The sequence below is a fragment of the Poecilia reticulata genome, chromosome 15 (assembly GCF_904066995.2).
Source record: "Poecilia reticulata chromosome 15, P_reticulata-male-v2, whole genome shotgun sequence".
Classification (NCBI taxonomy): domain Eukaryota; kingdom Metazoa; phylum Chordata; class Actinopteri; order Cyprinodontiformes; family Poeciliidae; genus Poecilia; species Poecilia reticulata.
The window spans coordinates 21,322,146-21,341,145 of NC_088844.1; the positions used below are offsets into that span (position 1 = coordinate 21,322,146).

The 19,000-nt window shown below is 39.5% G+C and overlaps 3 protein-coding genes across 7 annotated transcripts; 1 reads left to right on the forward strand and 2 right to left on the reverse strand.

Moving 5' to 3' along the window:
- Positions 1 to 79: 79 nt before the first annotated feature.
- On the reverse strand, positions 80 to 8,125 carry nsmce4a (NSE4A component of SMC5/6 complex). 3 transcript variants are annotated; one of them, XM_081616600.1, is made up of 11 exons: positions 7,688 to 8,125; positions 6,214 to 6,442; positions 6,056 to 6,136; positions 5,032 to 5,162; positions 4,155 to 4,306; positions 2,989 to 3,088; positions 2,544 to 2,634; positions 1,542 to 1,633; positions 1,404 to 1,452; positions 1,189 to 1,274; positions 80 to 349 (listed from the first exon to the last, which is right to left on the reverse strand). In XM_081616600.1, exons 2-11 carry the CDS (start codon positions 6,416 to 6,418, stop codon positions 284 to 286), a joined length of 1,053 nt encoding a protein of 350 aa, XP_081472726.1. In that variant the 5' UTR covers positions 6,419 to 6,442; positions 7,688 to 8,125; the 3' UTR covers positions 80 to 283. The 3 variants fall into 3 exon arrangements, with proteins under 3 accessions (XP_081472726.1, XP_008428375.1, XP_081472727.1); XM_008430153.3 differs by lacking the exon at positions 7,688 to 8,125 and adding an exon at positions 6,642 to 7,126; XM_081616601.1 differs by lacking the exon at positions 7,688 to 8,125 and adding an exon at positions 6,520 to 6,619.
- Positions 8,126 to 8,355: 230 nt separating this feature from the next.
- Positions 8,356 to 10,465, forward strand: LOC103477207 (uncharacterized). Of its 3 annotated transcripts, none has more exons than XM_081616599.1 (2): positions 8,356 to 8,377; positions 8,619 to 10,465. In XM_081616599.1, the coding sequence occupies exon 2, from the start codon at positions 8,774 to 8,776 to the stop codon at positions 10,457 to 10,459; it is 1,686 nt and encodes a 561-aa protein (XP_081472725.1). In that variant the 5' UTR covers positions 8,356 to 8,377; positions 8,619 to 8,773; the 3' UTR covers positions 10,460 to 10,465. The 3 variants fall into 3 exon arrangements, with proteins under 3 accessions (XP_081472725.1, XP_008428386.2, XP_008428387.2); XM_008430164.3 differs by having other exon boundaries at positions 8,375 to 8,462; XM_008430165.3 differs by lacking the exon at positions 8,356 to 8,377 and having other exon boundaries at positions 8,412 to 9,127; positions 9,209 to 10,465.
- A 3,343-nt stretch (positions 10,466 to 13,808) lies between these two features.
- Positions 13,809 to 18,183, reverse strand: LOC103477208 (zinc transporter ZIP9). Its single transcript, XM_008430166.3, has 7 exons — positions 17,746 to 18,183; positions 16,940 to 17,045; positions 16,542 to 16,703; positions 16,385 to 16,453; positions 15,495 to 15,580; positions 15,252 to 15,386; positions 13,809 to 15,153 (listed from the first exon to the last, which is right to left on the reverse strand). The coding sequence occupies exons 1-7, from the start codon at positions 17,839 to 17,841 to the stop codon at positions 14,890 to 14,892; spliced, it is 918 nt and encodes a 305-aa protein (XP_008428388.1). The 5' UTR covers positions 17,842 to 18,183; the 3' UTR covers positions 13,809 to 14,889.
- Positions 18,184 to 19,000: the final 817 nt, after the last annotated feature.

A 19,000-nucleotide genomic window follows, 5' to 3' on the forward strand; every position in this document is an offset into this window, starting at 1 on the left:
ACCGTCTCATTATTATCAAAGCTATAAAACACAATGTAAATCATGTTTAATTTCTGACATGGCACAAAAGAATAATCTGTGAAATCCTAAAGAGGTTTATTTTTCTGCATGAATAAAAAACAAACAAAAACAAAAAAACACGCACACACACAAAAACCTTACAGACCAAAAACAGTAAAAAGATGAGTTGGTCCCATGAAACCCAAACAAAGGTGTTTGGGATCAAACGGGCGTAGAAAGAAGCTGCTATTTAAAACTGGTGATACAGGACGAAGCGCCGCTGTCACTCGCTCTGCGTCTCTGGAGGCTGAATTATTGTCTCTTTGATTTCAAAAACATCTATTAGCTCCTAAAACAAGAACATAAACAACAAAAGATGCATTAGGAAGAATTAAAACTACTGTACAAAAGTATCCACACCCATAAACTATTTCAACAATATATCACAGCGCATAAAAAAAATAAATAAATCTATAAAGCATTAGTATTCAGTCATCCAGAGTTAAAACTTATATCAGTCAAAACTTACAACTATAATTTTTTGTGTGTCTAAAATGTCGCTGTGAGGATGGTGTGTTCAACACAATATGTAGTGTTAAGTTTTCTGGAGGCTACCAAATATTATTTCCTCCTCATCTTACCAAAGCCTCTTCTTCCACATGTTTGCCATTTCCCCAACAGGCGTCATCACAGACGGACATCAGGACTTTTTAACAGCTTCTTATCAGTAACGGCTTTGATATCCCTTCCAAAAATGGCAGATTTATTGGGATGAACGACTGATGGGATTCTTCCACCTGAGCTGTGGATATTGGCAGCTCCTCCAGATTAAGAGCTTGGCTGCCATCCTGCTTAATATTCTCTTGCTCGGCCACATCTAGGTAGATCTGCAGTTGCAACTTCCTTCCTGATCTGTCAGGTGTGTTTCTTGGTCTTCATGATGCCGTTTGATCATCTACCTTCATATTCACAGAACAGCTGGATTCAAACTGAACTTCTGACGGAATTTATGTTTTGGGTCTGGAAGTAAATGGGGCTTAATATCATTTGTGAAAAAAATGTTAAAACGATTCTTTCCCTTTCATAACTATTAGTACTTGGTGTTGATCTGTCACAGCGTAATAAAATACATTACATCTCGTGGTTATGACGAAACAAAATTTGTAGTTGAAGCTCAAAGCTGCTCACCCTCCATATTTTTGGGCTGATGGAAACAATGCACTGTTTGCGGCTGAATGAACCTGCAGCCTCCACCTCTCCCTCTTCTACTGGTTCTGAAAGATTAAAAACATAAAAGGGTAAAAAATTATTTGATACCGTGAGATTTTCCTTGTTATTTGACAACCAAACTGTATATAAAAAAAAATTAAAAAAAAAAAAAAAAACATCCATCAGGCACTCACCTATACAAGGCAACTTGTCACTATCCAACTTAAGCCGTGCCAAACCATCCTGAAAAAAAAAACAGAAACAATGTTATACCTACACAGAATCACTAGAGGGCGACAAAGCTCGGTTAGAAGAAACGGTACATTTCTCACCCTGATGAGAAAAGACGTGTGGAAAATGTTCTCCACTGTCCGTGAAAACGAGTTGGGGTCGATGACAAATTCGTAATATGATATTGGTGATGCTGTATTGAAGCAAACACACAGTAATTATGAACATAATTCCAGACACTCAGGTGTTTCAGACAGAGTACCAACATGAGGCACTAAATTACAGAACAGCTCTGAATACAAGCGTGAACAGACTCGGGATGAATGGAAATCTGACTGATCAGATCACAGTCGGAGGTGATCCGAGACCCAGAGATCCAACACCGAGACGTCACAGAGATTGATGAAAAGATGTCACACACTGTCAAACACTGGAGGTATTACTGCTGGGTGTTTTTAATTCTTCACTGACTGGTCAAACATAGACCAGAGATCATAAAAGTAGCAGCTGGAAACAGTCATTATTTACATCGCAATCTCTTATTAGAAGTTATTTTTTTTATTATTACTTTCTATGTTTTCTATAACAAAAAAAAAATAGAAAGTTACAGCAGAGGTTGACGACACATTTAAAGACCTGAAACTTGGCATGTAAATAAAGTTGGCAAATGTTATTGTAATATTTGAATAGAAAGCCTCACATATCAAGATGATCTCACTACTTTAAGTTTGTACAACAGATCTGGTCTCCATGGCAGAACTATCTACCCTTCACGCAGCTGCACAATTGTAACTCATGTTTGAACACAACGGCCACAATTTACTAATGGTCAGGGAAATCCCCTGCTCAATACTTTGCTCCTTAAATTTGATTTTAAATTGTGTCCAAAAAAAAAAGAAAAGAAAAAGAAATGCTTTGGAAGATATTAGGTTGACAAGGTATCACTTCTCCCCCTCCAAAAAATCTTGTTTCTTCATAGAAAAATAAAAATAAAACTTGGAGCTGGGAATCAGCGATGCCGCTGCAGAGGGTCTCTACCTCTCTGTACCCCAACATCTGTAGATCCTCTTAGCAAATATCAGTAAAGATGATTTCCAACTTACGGTCATCTTGATAATAACTCTTCAGATATCCCAGGATTCTTTCAACCTCTTTCTCTGTAGCTTCTTGATGAGATTCTTCAATTTTCTTTAGCTAAAATGCAACATGATCTTGTTAGTAGCCGAGACTCGACGTCAATCATTTTGTAATGTATGAGTAAGCTCTAGATTATGAAATAAAAGTAAACATTTTAAGAAAATTTGACACTTTAGGTGGGTTTAAATTTGTAAAAGATGGAAGAAAAAAGTAGCCAGGGTAAAACTTAAGATATTCTGAAGCAGAAAAATCTGATTAAATGACTTTTAAAGCTCATTAGGAGACTGCTAAATGCACATATGAAAGAAAATTTAATAGCGGTGAAGCGATCCTCATAATTCAAACTGTTTGCCGAGATCCGCTCAGATGTTTGTATCAAACTGCAGCCATGATGGTGCAGCCTGGAGCTACCTGAGTGGGCATTATCCTCTTGGCTTCTTTGCTTGGTGCTTTCCTTTGTCGCTCTATTCTCTGCTTCGGAGGCGGTGGCTCTGTGTAGAAGGATCCCATCCTGTTGAGAAAAATTCAGATAAAGTCAGCGTTTTGAGATTCTAAGTAATAATGTTTACAAATTAAAGAGAACAATTACAAATATAAAAACTATTCAGATCAGATATTTCAAGAACTCAAGTGTTTGATCCCTTTTTAAATCGCTAACTCACTCTCATGTTAATAGACGAGACTGAAGACAATCGTGAAATATTTTTCCTAAAAAAAAGATTTTTCTATTTTAATAAATTCATGCAGAAACGTCTGAATGTATTTAACCCAGGTTTGTGGCACGTTTGGTCAAAAATGTAGCTTTTTAACAACATTGGAAATTAGAAATCATGAATGAGAATTAACTAAATATTGACTTTTCTGGCTCTATTTTGTGGAAGAGATCACTTGAAGCTGAGTTTTTCTGCCAGCCATTTGCTTTGTATGTTTAAAAATCATTTGCCCATTTTTTTCAATTCATTCTGGGACTCAAACCATCTGACATGTGAAGCTGAAATCACTTCACATGTGCACAACTCTTCCAGTTTGTACGAATCTATTAAGTACAATCACTGAGAATCATTTACAGCTAAGCTTTGTTGTCTTGCAGGAAGATTCTAAAATAGACTTCTGATACAATCTGATAGAAAACTTAAATTTACAAATTACCTGAGTGCAATATTAATTTAAGACATTTTTATTGTCATCCTTTAAGACAAAGAAAACAGGGAATTAACTCTTGAAAAACATACTAATGTTCTTCCAAACTTGATTTTCTGCTCTTTTTCTGGAAAATATTAGGAGTACTATTACTGCTTCAAGTATTAGGAAATCGCTCCTGTCCATCCGAATCATCCCAGATGCCAGATACGGAAATTAATACATTTCAGTGGAAGCTCTGATCTACAGCGACTAATATGAACATTATTAAAATCTGAGGTAAATTCAGGAGTTTGGTGACTTACTTCATGTTCACAGATTTTATGGAGTTTTTGTTTTCACTCCTGATTTCCTAATGTGAGAACCGTAAGCCAAACCCGAGGGTTTTTTTTTTTTTTTTTAATCTGTGTGGGTGCGTTGAACTCTCTGAGACTCACATGTAGTGGAAAGAAGGCGCCGTCCTGAAACAGCACTCGGCTTTCCTGGCCAGCCGGTGCCAGGCGTCTTTGGGGAGGTAGCCATCGCCGGCACAGCCGTTCGGCGGCTCATCGTCCTCGTCCTCCAGACGGTTAAGGCCCATGAAGGACAACTGTTGGAGAAGAAGAGATGTTTTCCTGTGACAACAGATCAATTCAATGAACAATTTAAAAAATGTGCTCCAAAGAAAAGGGCAGCGAATTAGAGAACAATGCAAATGTGATATTATTGTTAAACGCTCAGATGATTTCAGAAACTTTTAACTCGTATGTTCCTCACTCATTTCATTTGTCGTCCACGGTTACGTTGTGATCGTTAGCAACTTGGCCACCAAGGTTTTCAGTTCGTTTAGAAAGTGTGCAGCGCTTCAATTTTTCCACATTTTGCTTTATTACACACTTTTTCTACACTGTATTAAATTTACATTTTTCCTCAGCATTCTACAAACACATACCTTATAATGACAATGCGGAAAAACGTTTTTGAAATTTCTGCAAATTTATTATGCAAGTATTTCCATTCTTTGCCAAGAAGCTTAAAGTTAATCTGTTTCCACTGATCGTCCTTGACGTGTTTCTGTAGCTCAAATTTGACTTCTGGAGAAACATGTCAAGGAAGATCAGTGGAAACAACTCGAGTTTGAGCTCCATGGCAAAAAGTTGTGAATACTTGAGTAAATGTGATTTATTGGCATCAGGGTAGTGAGAACTCTATCAAATGGCAAAAAAAAAAAAAAAGACAAAATAAAATATTGCATTCAAGCAGCCCTTTGTAATTGATATTGATAGCTATCCAGTTGATTCTGCAGCTCTCCCAGATCCCAGTACAAACACTCACCAGATGTTCAGCAAAAGCAGTGGGATCAAAGGCGCTCCCCTCAGAAAACAGCTGGCTGGCTTTCTCTTTTCCCAAGTCTGTAGCCACAACGAGAAGCTGAGCATCGAGCGCTGCCTCTCTTGCCTGTCGAACTGTCAGAGAGCAAAGTCACATCTGACCAATTAATCCAAAAATGATAGATGTATACCGGACAAAAAAAAACCATCTAGTATAAATCTAAACATAGAATATTAAAATCAAACTATCAAAGCATCTATTAGGTATGGGGAACACACATAAATGTTTCATTTCTGATTCTGGTAATGTTAGTTTCCCAGACTGATTAGACAACTATCAAGGTTACATAACTACCAGCTGTACCAGGCTGTAGCTTGAAAAATTTCTAATAATGTTCAAAACGCCATTTGTTTTTGTTTGGGGAAACAAAGCCATGTTTAAGTGAAGACGAGTGGACATTTTTAAATGAACTAAATAGTCTTTTATTTAACAACTTCAAACATCAAAATACCAACAAAAAAAAAACTTACTTCTAATCCTCAAAATTTAACAATATTTTTAATCAAAGCGTTTAGAGTAACATTTAAAAAAAAAAGTCAAAGATATTTTACGCTAAGCTTCTAATGTGAAAATATAATTGTACAGTAATGAACTTAACCTCTGTGATAAATACAGAATCATTACGAGTCAGTTATCTTCACTCTAACCACTAGAGAAATGAGAACTTTAATTTGAGTGACCAGTTTCATGGCAACATAAAAACATTGCAAAAAAATGTATGTTTTTGCTATTTTGAAGAGCCACCTTTTACAGGTTTTAATTTAAACTGATGTGCATATGTTATCCCAGAATTTCAGCATTTGAAAAACACAACTACCGTCTTAATTCTCAATCTTCACATTATGCTGATTTCATTAAAACTTCTTGAAGTACTGTTGCCTTTTGACATTCAACTCTTTGGTGCAGAAGTTACATTGCCACCAAGTTGCAGCTCCAAATCAGAAATACCTCGTTATTTCTCACGTACCATCTTTGAAAAGTTTATTGGCCTCTTCTAAGACTTCTGTGAGCTTGTTGTTGGAAGGACTCAGCATGTCTTCTCTGTTTTCTGCAACAGAAAGAAAAGTCAATGAGCGCATTTAAGCTTTGTTAAATAGTTAACGCTGCCTCTCAGTAACAACTCACGTTGAACTGAGTTGATGAGGTCCCTGTATTTGCTTCGGATTTCTCTCCTGAGGCCCAGATCGTTGTCATCATCGTCGTCTTGCACACCACCGGAGCTCGAGTCATGGTCCTCTCCATCACCCTGGTGTTGATCGGCTCTCCTCCGGCTGGACGATCCGTTCTGCCGGACAGCTTCATCATCACCGCCCGTTCTGGCCTTTCTCATCACTAGTCTGCTGCAAAACGGGCTCTACGAAAGGGCAACCACATGAAGGCGAAAGCAAAACGACAAAACGAGGAGGTGTGGGAAAAGTCATCAAAAGTTACCTTCAGCAAGTTTGGAAACGGGCTATGATTACAGTAACGATGGGGTCGTAGATGTTCAGTTTAACTATAAACATAGCATAGCATGCAATATTTAAGAAACAAGTCAAGACAAAGTCATTTACCTTTGAGAATTGATAAACCCACAAGGCCAACTGCGAATAAAACGCTCTCGATTCGTGCTAAATGAAAGCTAACGCTAGCTACCGGTTAACTGCTGATGCTTTCGGCTAACGTTAGCCGTTAACCTGATTTTAGCGGTTTTGTTTAACTATGGTAATGCGAACAGAATAAAGTACAAAAAAACACAAACACGAGCAAAAATTCTAAAAATCTGTTAAAAGAATACCGTCAAAGCTATTTTAAAAACAGACAAAAACTATTCAAACTACAGAGTTCTGGCGTGCAAACACAGGAAGTTGACGTGAAGCGTCATGCACAACTTTTCAGAATAAAAGCAAAAGGAAAACGCCGATTCTGTTGGACTGAAAAAGATGCACTATTGCAGTGCAGGGGTACCCAAACTTTGTGAGACCAAGATCTACTTTTTCTTGGTCAGGTGGCTGAGATCTACCACATATCACGAATATATAATAATTGTAAATGAAACTCTATTGACTTATTTGATGTTTATATGCGAACATCAATTAAATACGAGACATATTAGAAAACCTAATGCAGTTTCTTCCACAGTGAGATTCTGACACTGGGAAGAGGTTGCTGGTTTCTCATAGTGAGAAGCTGGTTGCAAACTTTGGGCCAGCAGGTATCAATCAGTTATTTTGGTGCCATAACTGATGGTAGATTATCATAACTAATTACCAACTGATAGGATTACCAGAATACTTTTTTAATTTGCTGAATCACAAAATGATATTAGCATGCCTTTAAACAGTTTGGTTTGAGTTAACTGGAGATGAACCTAGTATTTCAAGGCAATTTACTGCTTCCTTGTGATACAATATGAAATAATTAAAATAAATTAAAAAAAAATATCTGAAAGAGAACTCTTGACCTCCAAGTCTGGTTCATTGTTATGTTTAACATTCTGATGCCTGAAAGGGCCACGTTAATCTGTGCAAAAAACTGCATTTACTGGAGATCGCCATAGAAATGGCCAGCCATTATGAGCTGGCTGAAATCTAAAGAGTGAAACAAGTTGTCTACTAACTTCTTCTACTTCTCGTTCAGGGTTTTCCTACTGGGGTCACCGTAATGAATCATCTGCCTCCTATACTCTCAAGCCAACCAACTTCAGGTCCTCTTTCGCCAGATCTATGTCCTTTTTGGTCTTCCACTAGGCCTCCTGCCCAGGCGTTCTATACTAAAATGGGCTGAAATGCCACTCAGCAAGTAAGAAGTCATTAGTCCATACAACGGAACAAGGACGTTCATTTTTTATAATCATGTCCTGTGGTCCAGTATTACTAAAGCTGGCTAGACAAAAGGGGGAAGCCAGCCAGTTTTCAAGTTATGTATTGCAGGCAGCAGAAACATGTTATGTGGGATTTTTGTTGCAGGAGGGACTAGTGCACTTAAAATGTCTCTAGTATTTGACAGAATTGCCATTTAAGCTTGATGACTTGGGTAAAATGTTTTGAGAATTCTTCGGTAAAGGCTAAAAATGTTGTTCATCCTGGGCTACCTGTTTAAAGGCCACACTCAACTTTTCAAGCAGCTTCCATGTCTCTCTAGGGCAAAAGTCAGATTGTTTGCATTGTTTTCCTGTTTTGTTTTTTTTTTAATTGAAACCATTGTTGCCTATCAATTGCCGTGGTTACAGTCACTAGATGGTGCTAAAGGAGAATCCGTTGGGACAGATAGCTGGTGTTTATTTGTAATTTGCTGAACCGTTGTCATGGTAAACAAACATTTCCCTTGCCAGATTGCAATCAGTTTCTCTTCTGAGTTTTTTTTTTGTCAGATCATGGAAACGAAAGTAACCGGTAAAGTGTTTATATGCAGATTTGTCGAGTTACGTCATTTAAAAACACATTTCCTGGGATATTGACTGAGATTAATTCCGAGTTTGTTGTACCAAAAAGTTGATAACCTGTGTTAGAACTAATTAAATGTCCTTGGATATTTAATCAACATTGTAGCTCCTCCTGGGTGTTATCAGAAGAATAAATCCATCCCACACAGCGAGAGATCAGGTGATCTGATAATCCCCTCCTGAGCTCCACATGCAGGACAGACGCTCAGCTCAGCAGCCTTCCTGAGCAGAAGAGGCTTTCAACCAGGTTAAACTTTTACAATGGAGAAACTGAGGTCTAGTTCACCCGCTCTCTGTCTGGATCTGAACCACTCTGAACCGCCTGGAGCTGGTAAGAGCAGCTGCGTCATAACAAGTCCCCACTCACTGGAGTCCAGGACTCAGCCAGGTATTAAACCGGTTCAGCTGCTAATTAGGTCTCTGAACGAGCTGATTGCAGGGCAGCAGGCTGCGCCTCATGAGGCCATGAGGACTCTGCATGAATCCTACGAGAAGGAACGATCGAAGCTTTTCCCTGTGCCTGTGTGCAGCAAGGAGCAGGAGAGAATTATTCAAGCCGAAAGGAGCAGATGGCCGAGAAGTAATGCAGCCTCGAGCTCTGCAGTTGTAAAGAAGGTGAAGAACCACTCAGCAGAGCCAGTTGTCTATGCAGACCTTTGCTTCAAAGCAAAATCCTGTTCCTCTGTTTCTCCAAAGAGAGACCCAGAGAGAAGCACAATCAGCAGCTTCAGCCTGGGAGATCTGAGATACTCTCCGTCTGCTGAGAGGAAACTGCAGAAGATCACCTCAGAAATCAAGAGGAAGACATGCATCACCGTGCCAGAGAGGGATCGCAAGATAGCAGCTCTGATGCTGGTCAAGCATCAGAAGGAGCAGGAGCGCCTGAAGCTCTGTCTGCAGGAGGAACAGGAACGGCAGGAGGCCCGCAGGAAGGAGGAGGCCAGGCAGGCCCAAGCAGAAAAAGAACGAAGGAGGAGGCTTAAGCAGAGGATGAAACACTGGCACACGGAGCTGGAGGCCCGCAGGCGGCTGAGGCTGCGGCTGGAGCAGGAGAAAGCAGCACAGCTCCAGCAGGAGATGCTGCTCCAGGAAAACCGATGGAGAAAGCTGAAGGAAGTGGTTGAGGTACAACGCAGAGAGAAGCTGGAGGCTGCTCTGAAACAGACAGAGGAGCGTAAAAAATACCAAGAGAGACTGCTTAGGGAGAAGATGGAGCTGGAGAAAAGGGAACTTGAGAAGGAGAAGCAGGCGGCAGAAGCGAAGAAGGAGAAGGCCTGGAGGACCAGAGAGCTGCAGGAGAAGAGGGAGCGGAAACGGCTGCAGGAGGAGAATCACAGAGAGATGCTGCGTCACATCCTGCTTAAGAGGCAAGAGGAGCAGAAGATGGCGGAAGATGAAGAGCAGAAGAGGAACTTGCTGGAGAAGAAGCTGCAGCGTTCCTCCGAGAAACGAGCCAGAGCTGCGGAGGCACAGCACAGGCGGCTGCGGGAGCGTGCTGCCCAGCAGGACGTCCAGGTCCAAAGAGCACAGCTGAGGGCCAAGCTGCAGAGGGTCCAGGAGCTCACGCACAAGCAGATCCTGGTCCAGCAGAGCCAGCGTCGCATGGAGAGAGCCGCCAAGAACGCCTCGGCGCTGCGCAGGAGCCGCTCTCAGCAGAGACGAGACCAGAGCAGACACAGACAGGTCTGCCACCAGCAGCTGAGTGAGAAGATCCAGAGAGAGGCGGAGGCCAGCAGGAGGCTCAGAGAGAACTACGTCTGCTTGAAGGAGGGGAAGAGAGAGAGGCTGCAAAAACTGAAGGAGCAGATTCAGGAGGAGGCGCGGAGGCTGGTGCAGGCCTCCTTTCACTTGAGGGACAGGGTCAGGCAGCAGACACACAGCCAGACCTTCCACCAGATGGCCCTGGACGCTCAGCTGACTGCCTCCATGAGCAGAATAAAACTCTAAAACAACTCAGGGTTTTATTTTTTTCTTAGATATTTAATTATTTCCTTACAGCACATTTAAGTTTGTATGTAGATTTACTGTAGCAGGGCAATTTCTAAGTGCTGCATCACTGTAAAGTGGAAGGAATTGTTTCCAAAAATTTTTTTTAAAGAAAAACATCCAAATTGTGGGATGTACATGTTGCCAACCCCTTTACTCTGCTACACCTGAATAAAATCCACTCGAAGTGCCTCAAAAGTAAAAACCCGTCATCTTTACTGAATTTATTTTCAGTATGAAACACTATGTTTGAACTGCAAACACGGCCGAACATCAAGCCTGAGATCAGTCAACGAGGGCATTTCTTCAGGTTTTCAGAAATCAGAAAACTTTTTCCATGAAGGATTTTAGACTTTTATCACTAGATAAGGTGAGATGGTTTCTGACAACATACTGACTTTTTATGCCAGTGAAAAAGCAAATATTTCAAATTTTTCTGGATTTAAAATCCTTCCTTCTGGGAATAACAACAGGGTTGTTGGGAATTCTGCTGCCGCATCCCAGAAAATATCCTTTCGTATTAGACTAGAGGTCTGCAACTTTTACGATTCGAAGAGTCATTTCTGCCCTAAGTGCAGATAGAAACCAGATAAACTTCCTTTCTGTAACAACTAGATAAGAGAAAGGATTTCAATGAAGTGTAGCCAATTGAGATGAACATTTTATAACTTGGGTTTCTACATAGTATACGGTAAACACTTACTGAGTCATAGAAATATCAACATTTATGTTTTCAGTCTGCTTATAAAATGTAACAAAATATCCTTCAAGTTATATTTGATTAGTCCACATTGTGTCTCACTTTTTATTTATTTACTTGCGTCATTTATGCCTGTTAAAATCATAAATATTCCAAAGGACAGCCAGCATCTTCACTGCAGGTCAATCTCAAGGCTGTATTTAGATTTTGCGAAGAAAACTTGAAACTAGAGAGAAGGTTCAACTTCCAGCAGAACAACAGTAAACAGAAAGTCGGAGCGGCACTGGAAAGATTCAGATCAAAGTACTGAATATGTTACAACGGCCCAGTCAAAGTCCAGACCTAAACCCAACTTTAACGCTCAACTTACAGTCTGAATGAGCTCGAACTCTTTTCAGCGAACTTTTTTTTTTTCTAGTTTTCAGATGTGCACAGCTGGTGGAGACAGATATACAAAAACAGATGCTGCTTTTATTTGTAAAAAAGAAAAAACTAAACTCTGTTTTTCACTTCACAAATGCTACTTTGTGCTAGTAAGCGGAATTAAAATACACTGAAGTTTGTGTTTGCAACTAGTGACAACAGAAAAGGGTCAAGTGGCACGGCGAACTTTTTTTGTTTACAAGTCCTGCAAGTGCATAGTTTACCAGCTTGAGGGTATTTCTATTAGTTTGGATCAAAACAATGTAATTCAGGGCAGCTAGAAGGTAGAATACAGAGTTATAAAACATTCAGAAAAGTGTGTCTTCTTTCACAAAGAAGACACCACTTCCCTGGGCCGCAAAGGTGCGCAGGATTCCAGGGATACTTTCTGAGGAATTACAGGAAATAACACACATGGGGGTAAATCTCTATTTATCATGTAATCACAGTAGAAGTTCCTGCTTGTTTTCATATTTACCTTCAGGAACTATGTGAAGGTTGTTTTTTTTTTTACTCTGTTTTGAAAAGGTCAAGGCAAGTATGAGTCCAGTCTTACGCAAACCCTTTCCACTCACTCAGCCAACAGATGTGTCACAGTAGCTGTTAGGGAGCAGAGTTGAGTTCTTCCACCGTTAGAAAGTTTAGTGTTTTTTTTTATTCTTCTTTTATTTTACAGACACCGGGTGCATGAATGCTGACAGGAAGGCCATAAAGCAACGCTAACAGTGCAAATACAGTATAAAGAAATAAAAGTTAATGTTTCACCAGTCCTCGTTATGCACACTTTACTGAATAATCTGACATGTCTTACTGTTGCAGTCTCTTACTGCCGGCTTTCATTTGAGGTTAAAACAGGAGAAATCCAGCTAAGCTACATGATAATCATGTTCCTTCAAGTAAATGGAAACTATTAGCCTCATTGTTGTAAAGGTTTATAACAACGTTTTATTACTTATGTGGTATGTGGATATGTTCAATAACTTTTAAAGAATAACAGAATGTGACTAAAGTCCATGCCTTAATATTTTTAATGTATTTTTATATTAAACTTTGCTTAATGTATTTTAATTCTGATGCAGCCATATTTGTTAGTACCCCCCAGTAAAAAGGCAACATATCACACACACAAAAAAACCTGAATTGAGGATATGTATCCAATGGAGATAAAACTCAAGAGAGAGATAATTATTGTTTTATAGGAAATTACAGGGAGGCAGTTATTTGTAACAACTGAAGCTATTTTTGTTTTAATTTACAGTTTATTTTTATTTTGAATGATTTGGATTACAGTTTCAAATGATGCGTCTCCAGCACACATTGTAAAAGCTTGCCGTGTCCATAGAAAAAGAACCAAAATGGCTTAAGTAAATTAGTAAAGCACTGCATCAAAATACATAAAAACCTATCAAAAATTAACATTTTTATTACTTCATAATTATTATTTTTTTGTTGTTCCATCTGTTGTTTTGATCAGCTATGAAGAGCTTCCAGATCCCTGCTCTGTAACATCATCTCCTTTAGTCTACATGCCAGAAAAAAAACATATTTTCTATCCTACCATCACAATCATAAAGGAGTAAACCCAGAGGCATTTAGGCTTTAAATGGAAATCTGTGCTTTGGTCATATGAGACTAAGGACAAAGCTTTCAAGTAATAAACGCTACATAAAAATATGTAGAAAAGTATGAAAGTTCACAGTGGAGGACATGTGATGCTGTGAGCATTTTCTCTTCTAAAGACCCTGGAAACCTTCTGAAGAATGGAAAATGGGAACTCATTCGAATATCTGAACATTTTAGATCAAATCAACCTGTCTTTATGACCATCTTAGCTGAAGAGAAGAGAGCAGAATCCATGACTCAGAACTCTGGATGATCTAGATCAGAGGTCGGCAGCCTTTGCAACCTTAATAGACATCTTTTCCTTTTCTTCAGCTAAACAAAGTTTGTTTGAAGTTACAAAAGAAACACAACTCTAAAACAAAAGAGCTTATTTTTTTAAGATATCTATGACAGAGAAATTCAAATTCAAATTAGAAATTGTGCACAGAGGAAAAATCCCTCTCTGTAGGATCAGACCTTGTAAAATGTTATGGGAGACAAAGAACCATCTTATTAGTAAAATGAGGTTGTACAATGGAGTAACAACAGAATTTTATCACCAATGATTTTGCTGAACAGGTGTACTCCAATTAAAGATCAGATTTTAATAAACTTGTCAGTGTTAAATTTATGGTGTCGCAGTTTATTTTAACGATTATTGCACATTTTCAATAGAAGCAGCTTTATAGAGTCAAAACTTTTAAAATGCACTCTTAAAAATAAATCAAACATCCACTGTTGAAAACTATTATAAGTTATGAAATAATATGGCTCTAAAAAATGTTTTCATGTAGTTCAGGCGTCACATTTGGCATTTCGGCTGAGAAAAGAAATAAAAGACAACGAGTTTGTTTCTGAGGAACCATGAGGAGGAATGTTTCTCTCCGATTCTCCAATTTGACCCTTTTCCTGTCAAACTCTTAAAAATAAACACAAAACTAGTACAAACTGTGCAAACTAGATCGCATACTGTGCACACGACAGTATCAAATTATTATCTTGTTCTTCTTGTAAATCTACCCTCCTGGTCACGGTTTCGTTTTTAAAGAAAATTATACATCTTCGTAACAAATAACAAATGTCCCTCTTTTTGTTTACTCGTGCTGGAAACTCGGCTGAAGGACAGCGACGTATAAAATATCCAAGTCCTTTCAAAACCTGAAAAGCTTTGTTGATCCAAGGACAATGGCAGTGCTCAGGGGTTAGGCTAGTCTGAACCAGCAGCACGCCCATGAGGAACAACCTAACGCTGAGATACTTGGACGGGTTTTCATTCACTCTGTCTTCACTGCAAAAATACTACATTTTACCAAGTATTTTTGGTCTAGTTTCTACTGGAAATAATATCTTAGTACATTTGAACTAACTTACAAGTAACTTTTAAGCACAACAAATGAACTTATTTTCAGTCAATAATTCCATAATACAGATGGAAAGTACTAGATATAACTAGACGTTTTAATGTTTTGTTCGACTGGCAGTACTTTTCCATCGATATTAAGAAACGACTGACTTTAAAACCACCTCCGATATCTTGCTTTAACGTCACTTGTACATTAGTTTTGTCTTATTTCAAGTGTAAAAAAATGATACTTGACCAAAGAATACTTGGCAAGATTTTGTTTTGGAAGTGTTATTCTGCATGGTTCGCAGTAAACACTCCCGTTTAGTCATCGTGCAAGCTGAGGGCCAATATGACCGGGAGCCCCACGCCAAGGATGAGGGTGAGGCTCTCCAGGAGACCCAGATATCTCGCCTTGTGGGTTTCTGCTCCTGTTTCCTCCTGCAGGTTAGAGAAGGGTTCTGCTGCGCTGCTGCTGCTGCTGATCTCAGGAAGAACGTGCACGGTGGCAACATAAAGGAAAGTCCCTGCCGAGAACAGCATTCCCACTCCGGTTGCACTCAGCTGGTTATGAGAGGAACTTCCAGTCTGTCGACAAGCACAGACACACAGAAGCATGTAACGGGTCAGAAGCAGACAGCAGAGACTGACGGGGTTATCAATGTGAAGGATGTGTGCTCTCCCACCGCCTGCAGTATGAAGTAAGTGCTGATAGCGACTATGGGCGCTGCTGCTGAGAAGGTCAGTAAATGTCCCTGAATGTCTTTCTTCTCAAGGCCTGCATGCATCAGGAAGGAAACCAAACCAAAAGCAGCAGGAGCCTGTGAGTCAAGAAGCCCCCCCAAAAAAACAAAAACACAGATGCCATCAGTTGTGTCACATCTTGTTAAATATATCTACATCTTCATCCAGCTGACAATTTCTCTCACCTTGTGTAGAATGACTGCAAAAAAAACAATCACTTGCACAGTTGCTTGACCTGTGGCGACGGCAGCACCCAGAGCAAATCCATCGGCTGGACGCAAGAGTCATTATTGTTATTATAAATCACGGCCAATATCTAAAAAAGTGGTTAATGTGATTTAATAACGTGCACTAATATGGGTTTAAGTGATATCTCAGCTCAGCAAATGCTTGTTTAAGCAATTTGGAAGCAAAGCCTCTGAGCCACGCTAAATATGACTTAGATCTCACAGAGCGCAGGAACCCCATGATAAGTCACATGAAGGAATGAATAACTGGGTTTTGTTGGAAATTTTTCATGCTTTCGTCCCGGATATCCTTTTGCAGCTTAAGCAAACACAAACCAGCAGATCAAGTGGTTTGCAACACATTTTTGTCAGAGTACAACCACAAACTGCAATTCGTTTTATTCAGATTTTAAGTGATGGTCCAATACAGAGCGGTGTGGATGATTTTCAGTTATGTCTTGATAGGCCCTAAAATGGTTTCATTTTCTGTTTTCAAATGAGAGATTGAATTGAGCTCCATGTTATTGCCGTCATGTGTTTCTTGGCCTCCAATATGCTGTCGGTTTATTAATATTCTCTGAAAAATACGTTACACCTTGATAGAGCAGCTGGATTTATACAGTGACAAAATTACAAACGGACTGAATGCATTTGGTTATACTGAATTTATTTAGGGGTGCAGATTTTTCTTTTTTTAATCCACCTCACAAATATGCCCTACTTTGTTTTGCTCTGTCTATCACATAACTTCCCAATAAAATATATTGAAGTTTTTATTTTGCAAAAGAAAAAAAAAAACTTTTAAGAAATATGAATACTTCTGTCCAGAGGGTATTTTATGAACATACCTGCAGCATGGATAACCAGCCCCAGAGTGGCTGTGATGTGTTTGTTATTCAACAAATGCGCTGCTTGACCTGAAACCAAACATGTTCAAATTATCAGCATACAAATGGAAAGCATGATATGAAAATGAAGCTTGAAGTGAAAGTTATTTAAACTCACCATGCATGGAAATGTATCCTCCAATCTGATCAACCACAAACATGAAGGTAAACCCGAACGTCAAAGACACGCCGATATAAAAGCGAGGTGGGGCGCTTTCCTTTGTGGGAGGTGCAGTTTTTTCACTAGCATTCGGGCCGGACAGAGCATCAGAGGAGGACTCTGCAAAGAGAAGATGAAGACGAGAGGAAGGGACAACAAAGCAGGCGAGGACACGTTCAGACAACTGAGCCTGCTTTCAGCTATGATTTCAATGGTTTACGATGAAACAAACACTCATGCAAATTTAATGGGAGCAGATGGACTGAATCACATCACATCTGTTGTCAAGACAACTAGGGACAGAGAAGGCAGAGTGGTGCAAGTCAGCTTCTTTAAATTTCAAACAGTGAGCTCACTTCTCCACGAATCCTCCAGTAAGCCCACACCCTCCGGGATGGTGATGGCCAGTGCTGTCCCGCACAGCAGACCCGCCCCCAGGATGGACACAAACTGCAGGCTTTTCTGTCAGGAGTAAAGGAGGAGCAAAATTCAAATGCACTCAGTTGTTTTCCAATCAAAAATCTAATGTAGTATATTGAGACATCAGGTCAGGTGAGGCAGTTTAAGTTAGCCATAGCTACTATCCACAAATATCTGAGACCAATATAAAACATTAGTAACAGCCCAATCTAATAGTTCAGAAGCCAATATCTACAGTTTTTTATTTCAGCTTTAGGAGTACAGCCGATCAGCACCATGGAAAATGAATGGCGCTGCTGGATTGGTTGCTTTGCATGTGTCAGCCAATAATGTGTCAAGTATTTTGCATCCCCAGCTGCATATTCTTTTGAATATTTTAGACATGCTCTACTGAAAAATTTGCAAATAGGTGGGGTTTTCTGCAAATAATTTGGAATCACATTCTGCAAAATGGTGAATCCGCAAATACAAAATAAATTTGGTCGCATTAAGCAGCAAAACGCTCAACATCAGTGCAAGAACAAAACAGCCCTAAATACCCGACTTGGAAACAATTAAGCACAGTGCTGCCTTGGTGGCTGATGGGTTCCTTAGTCACTTCCTGCTTTAGGGCCCCACTCAATCCTTGACCGGCCCTGGAAGACCGTCATTGCTATGAACTATATTAGAGGACTTATTTAAACCAGCCGTGATAAATCTGCCTGATGACCTTGTTTAACGAGGAAGTTAAAGTCATACTTACCTCAGAGAGTCGGAACAACAGTGGGATGAATCCTAGTAGGAAGGTGCCCACAAACATCGCTACAGATATACAAGTAATAGTCAGTCCCTCGTCCATGGCGACGGAATTTTCCTACAAGTTCTAACTCCGTTAGCCGAGTCTCATTTCATGTCAGCAGATCAGATTGTTCTGAAAACAGAAAGTCTGCTCTCATTGTTTCACCGTAACTTCATTTGTTTACTTCAGGAGATAGAAACTCGGCGCTGCGGGTTTCCACGTCGCACCTCCGTCTCCCTGTCCCTCCTCCAGGAGAACCTCCTTCACCGCCACAGCCAACCTCCACACACCATCTCATAGAACCAAAGAGCAACTGCCCGTGGTTGCTCATCTCCCACCTCTAAAAAGGGCTGAGGTCTAACCGCACCTCACTCGGTTTCACTATGCGCGATGGTACGCTGTATTACGGTAACCTCGCTTAGCCGCTTTCAAAATAAAAGCTTACTTCCGGTTCATTTTTGTCACATTTGTAGTACCGAACATATGAATTTATCTTGACCCTGACAGATTAAGATAAAAAAAAAACATTAATAAAGAAATTTGTCACTGATAGGAAATAAAAAAAGTTAACTCTATAAAATATAATAAAATGATACAAAAAGGGTATCAATTTTGAAAAGAACATTTTTTTTTTACATTCAATGTAATTAAAAAATACTTCATTAACTCCAGTGACAAATTAAATGTGTTTTAATTCAGGCTGTGAGCAGGTAGGGTCACAGCCAGGGACAAAGTGTCCTCACTTCAATAAAACCAGGATGACTAAAAGCTGACATCAGTAACCATTTAGGACAACGACATTGTTTTGTTCTTTCCTAAGCTTTTTGCTCACTGATAACAGAAAGAGATACAGTAGCTTTAGCTGTTGGAAAACAAAAGTTCAAAGGAAAGTAACAGAAAAGTTTACTAAATTACAAAGGTAGAAAGCATTTTATAATTGACAAAAAAAATTTTTGTAAAGTAATGTCAGGTCAGCATCTGATTTGTGCTAGCTTGGAGAGCCAGACTACTTTCAAAATTAAGTTTCATTCAGTTTGGAATGTATTTTCTCAGCTTTCAAAAACTAGGTGAAGGTTTCATGGCACATAATCTTAAATATTTATTCAGCCTAGAAGAATCTGGTCCAGGTTTGCTGAATTGCGGGTTTTACATATACCCGTCTAAACAAGTCCAGATATCAAAAAGAGCTACTGAAATTTTTCTTTTTTTTTTTTTAAAT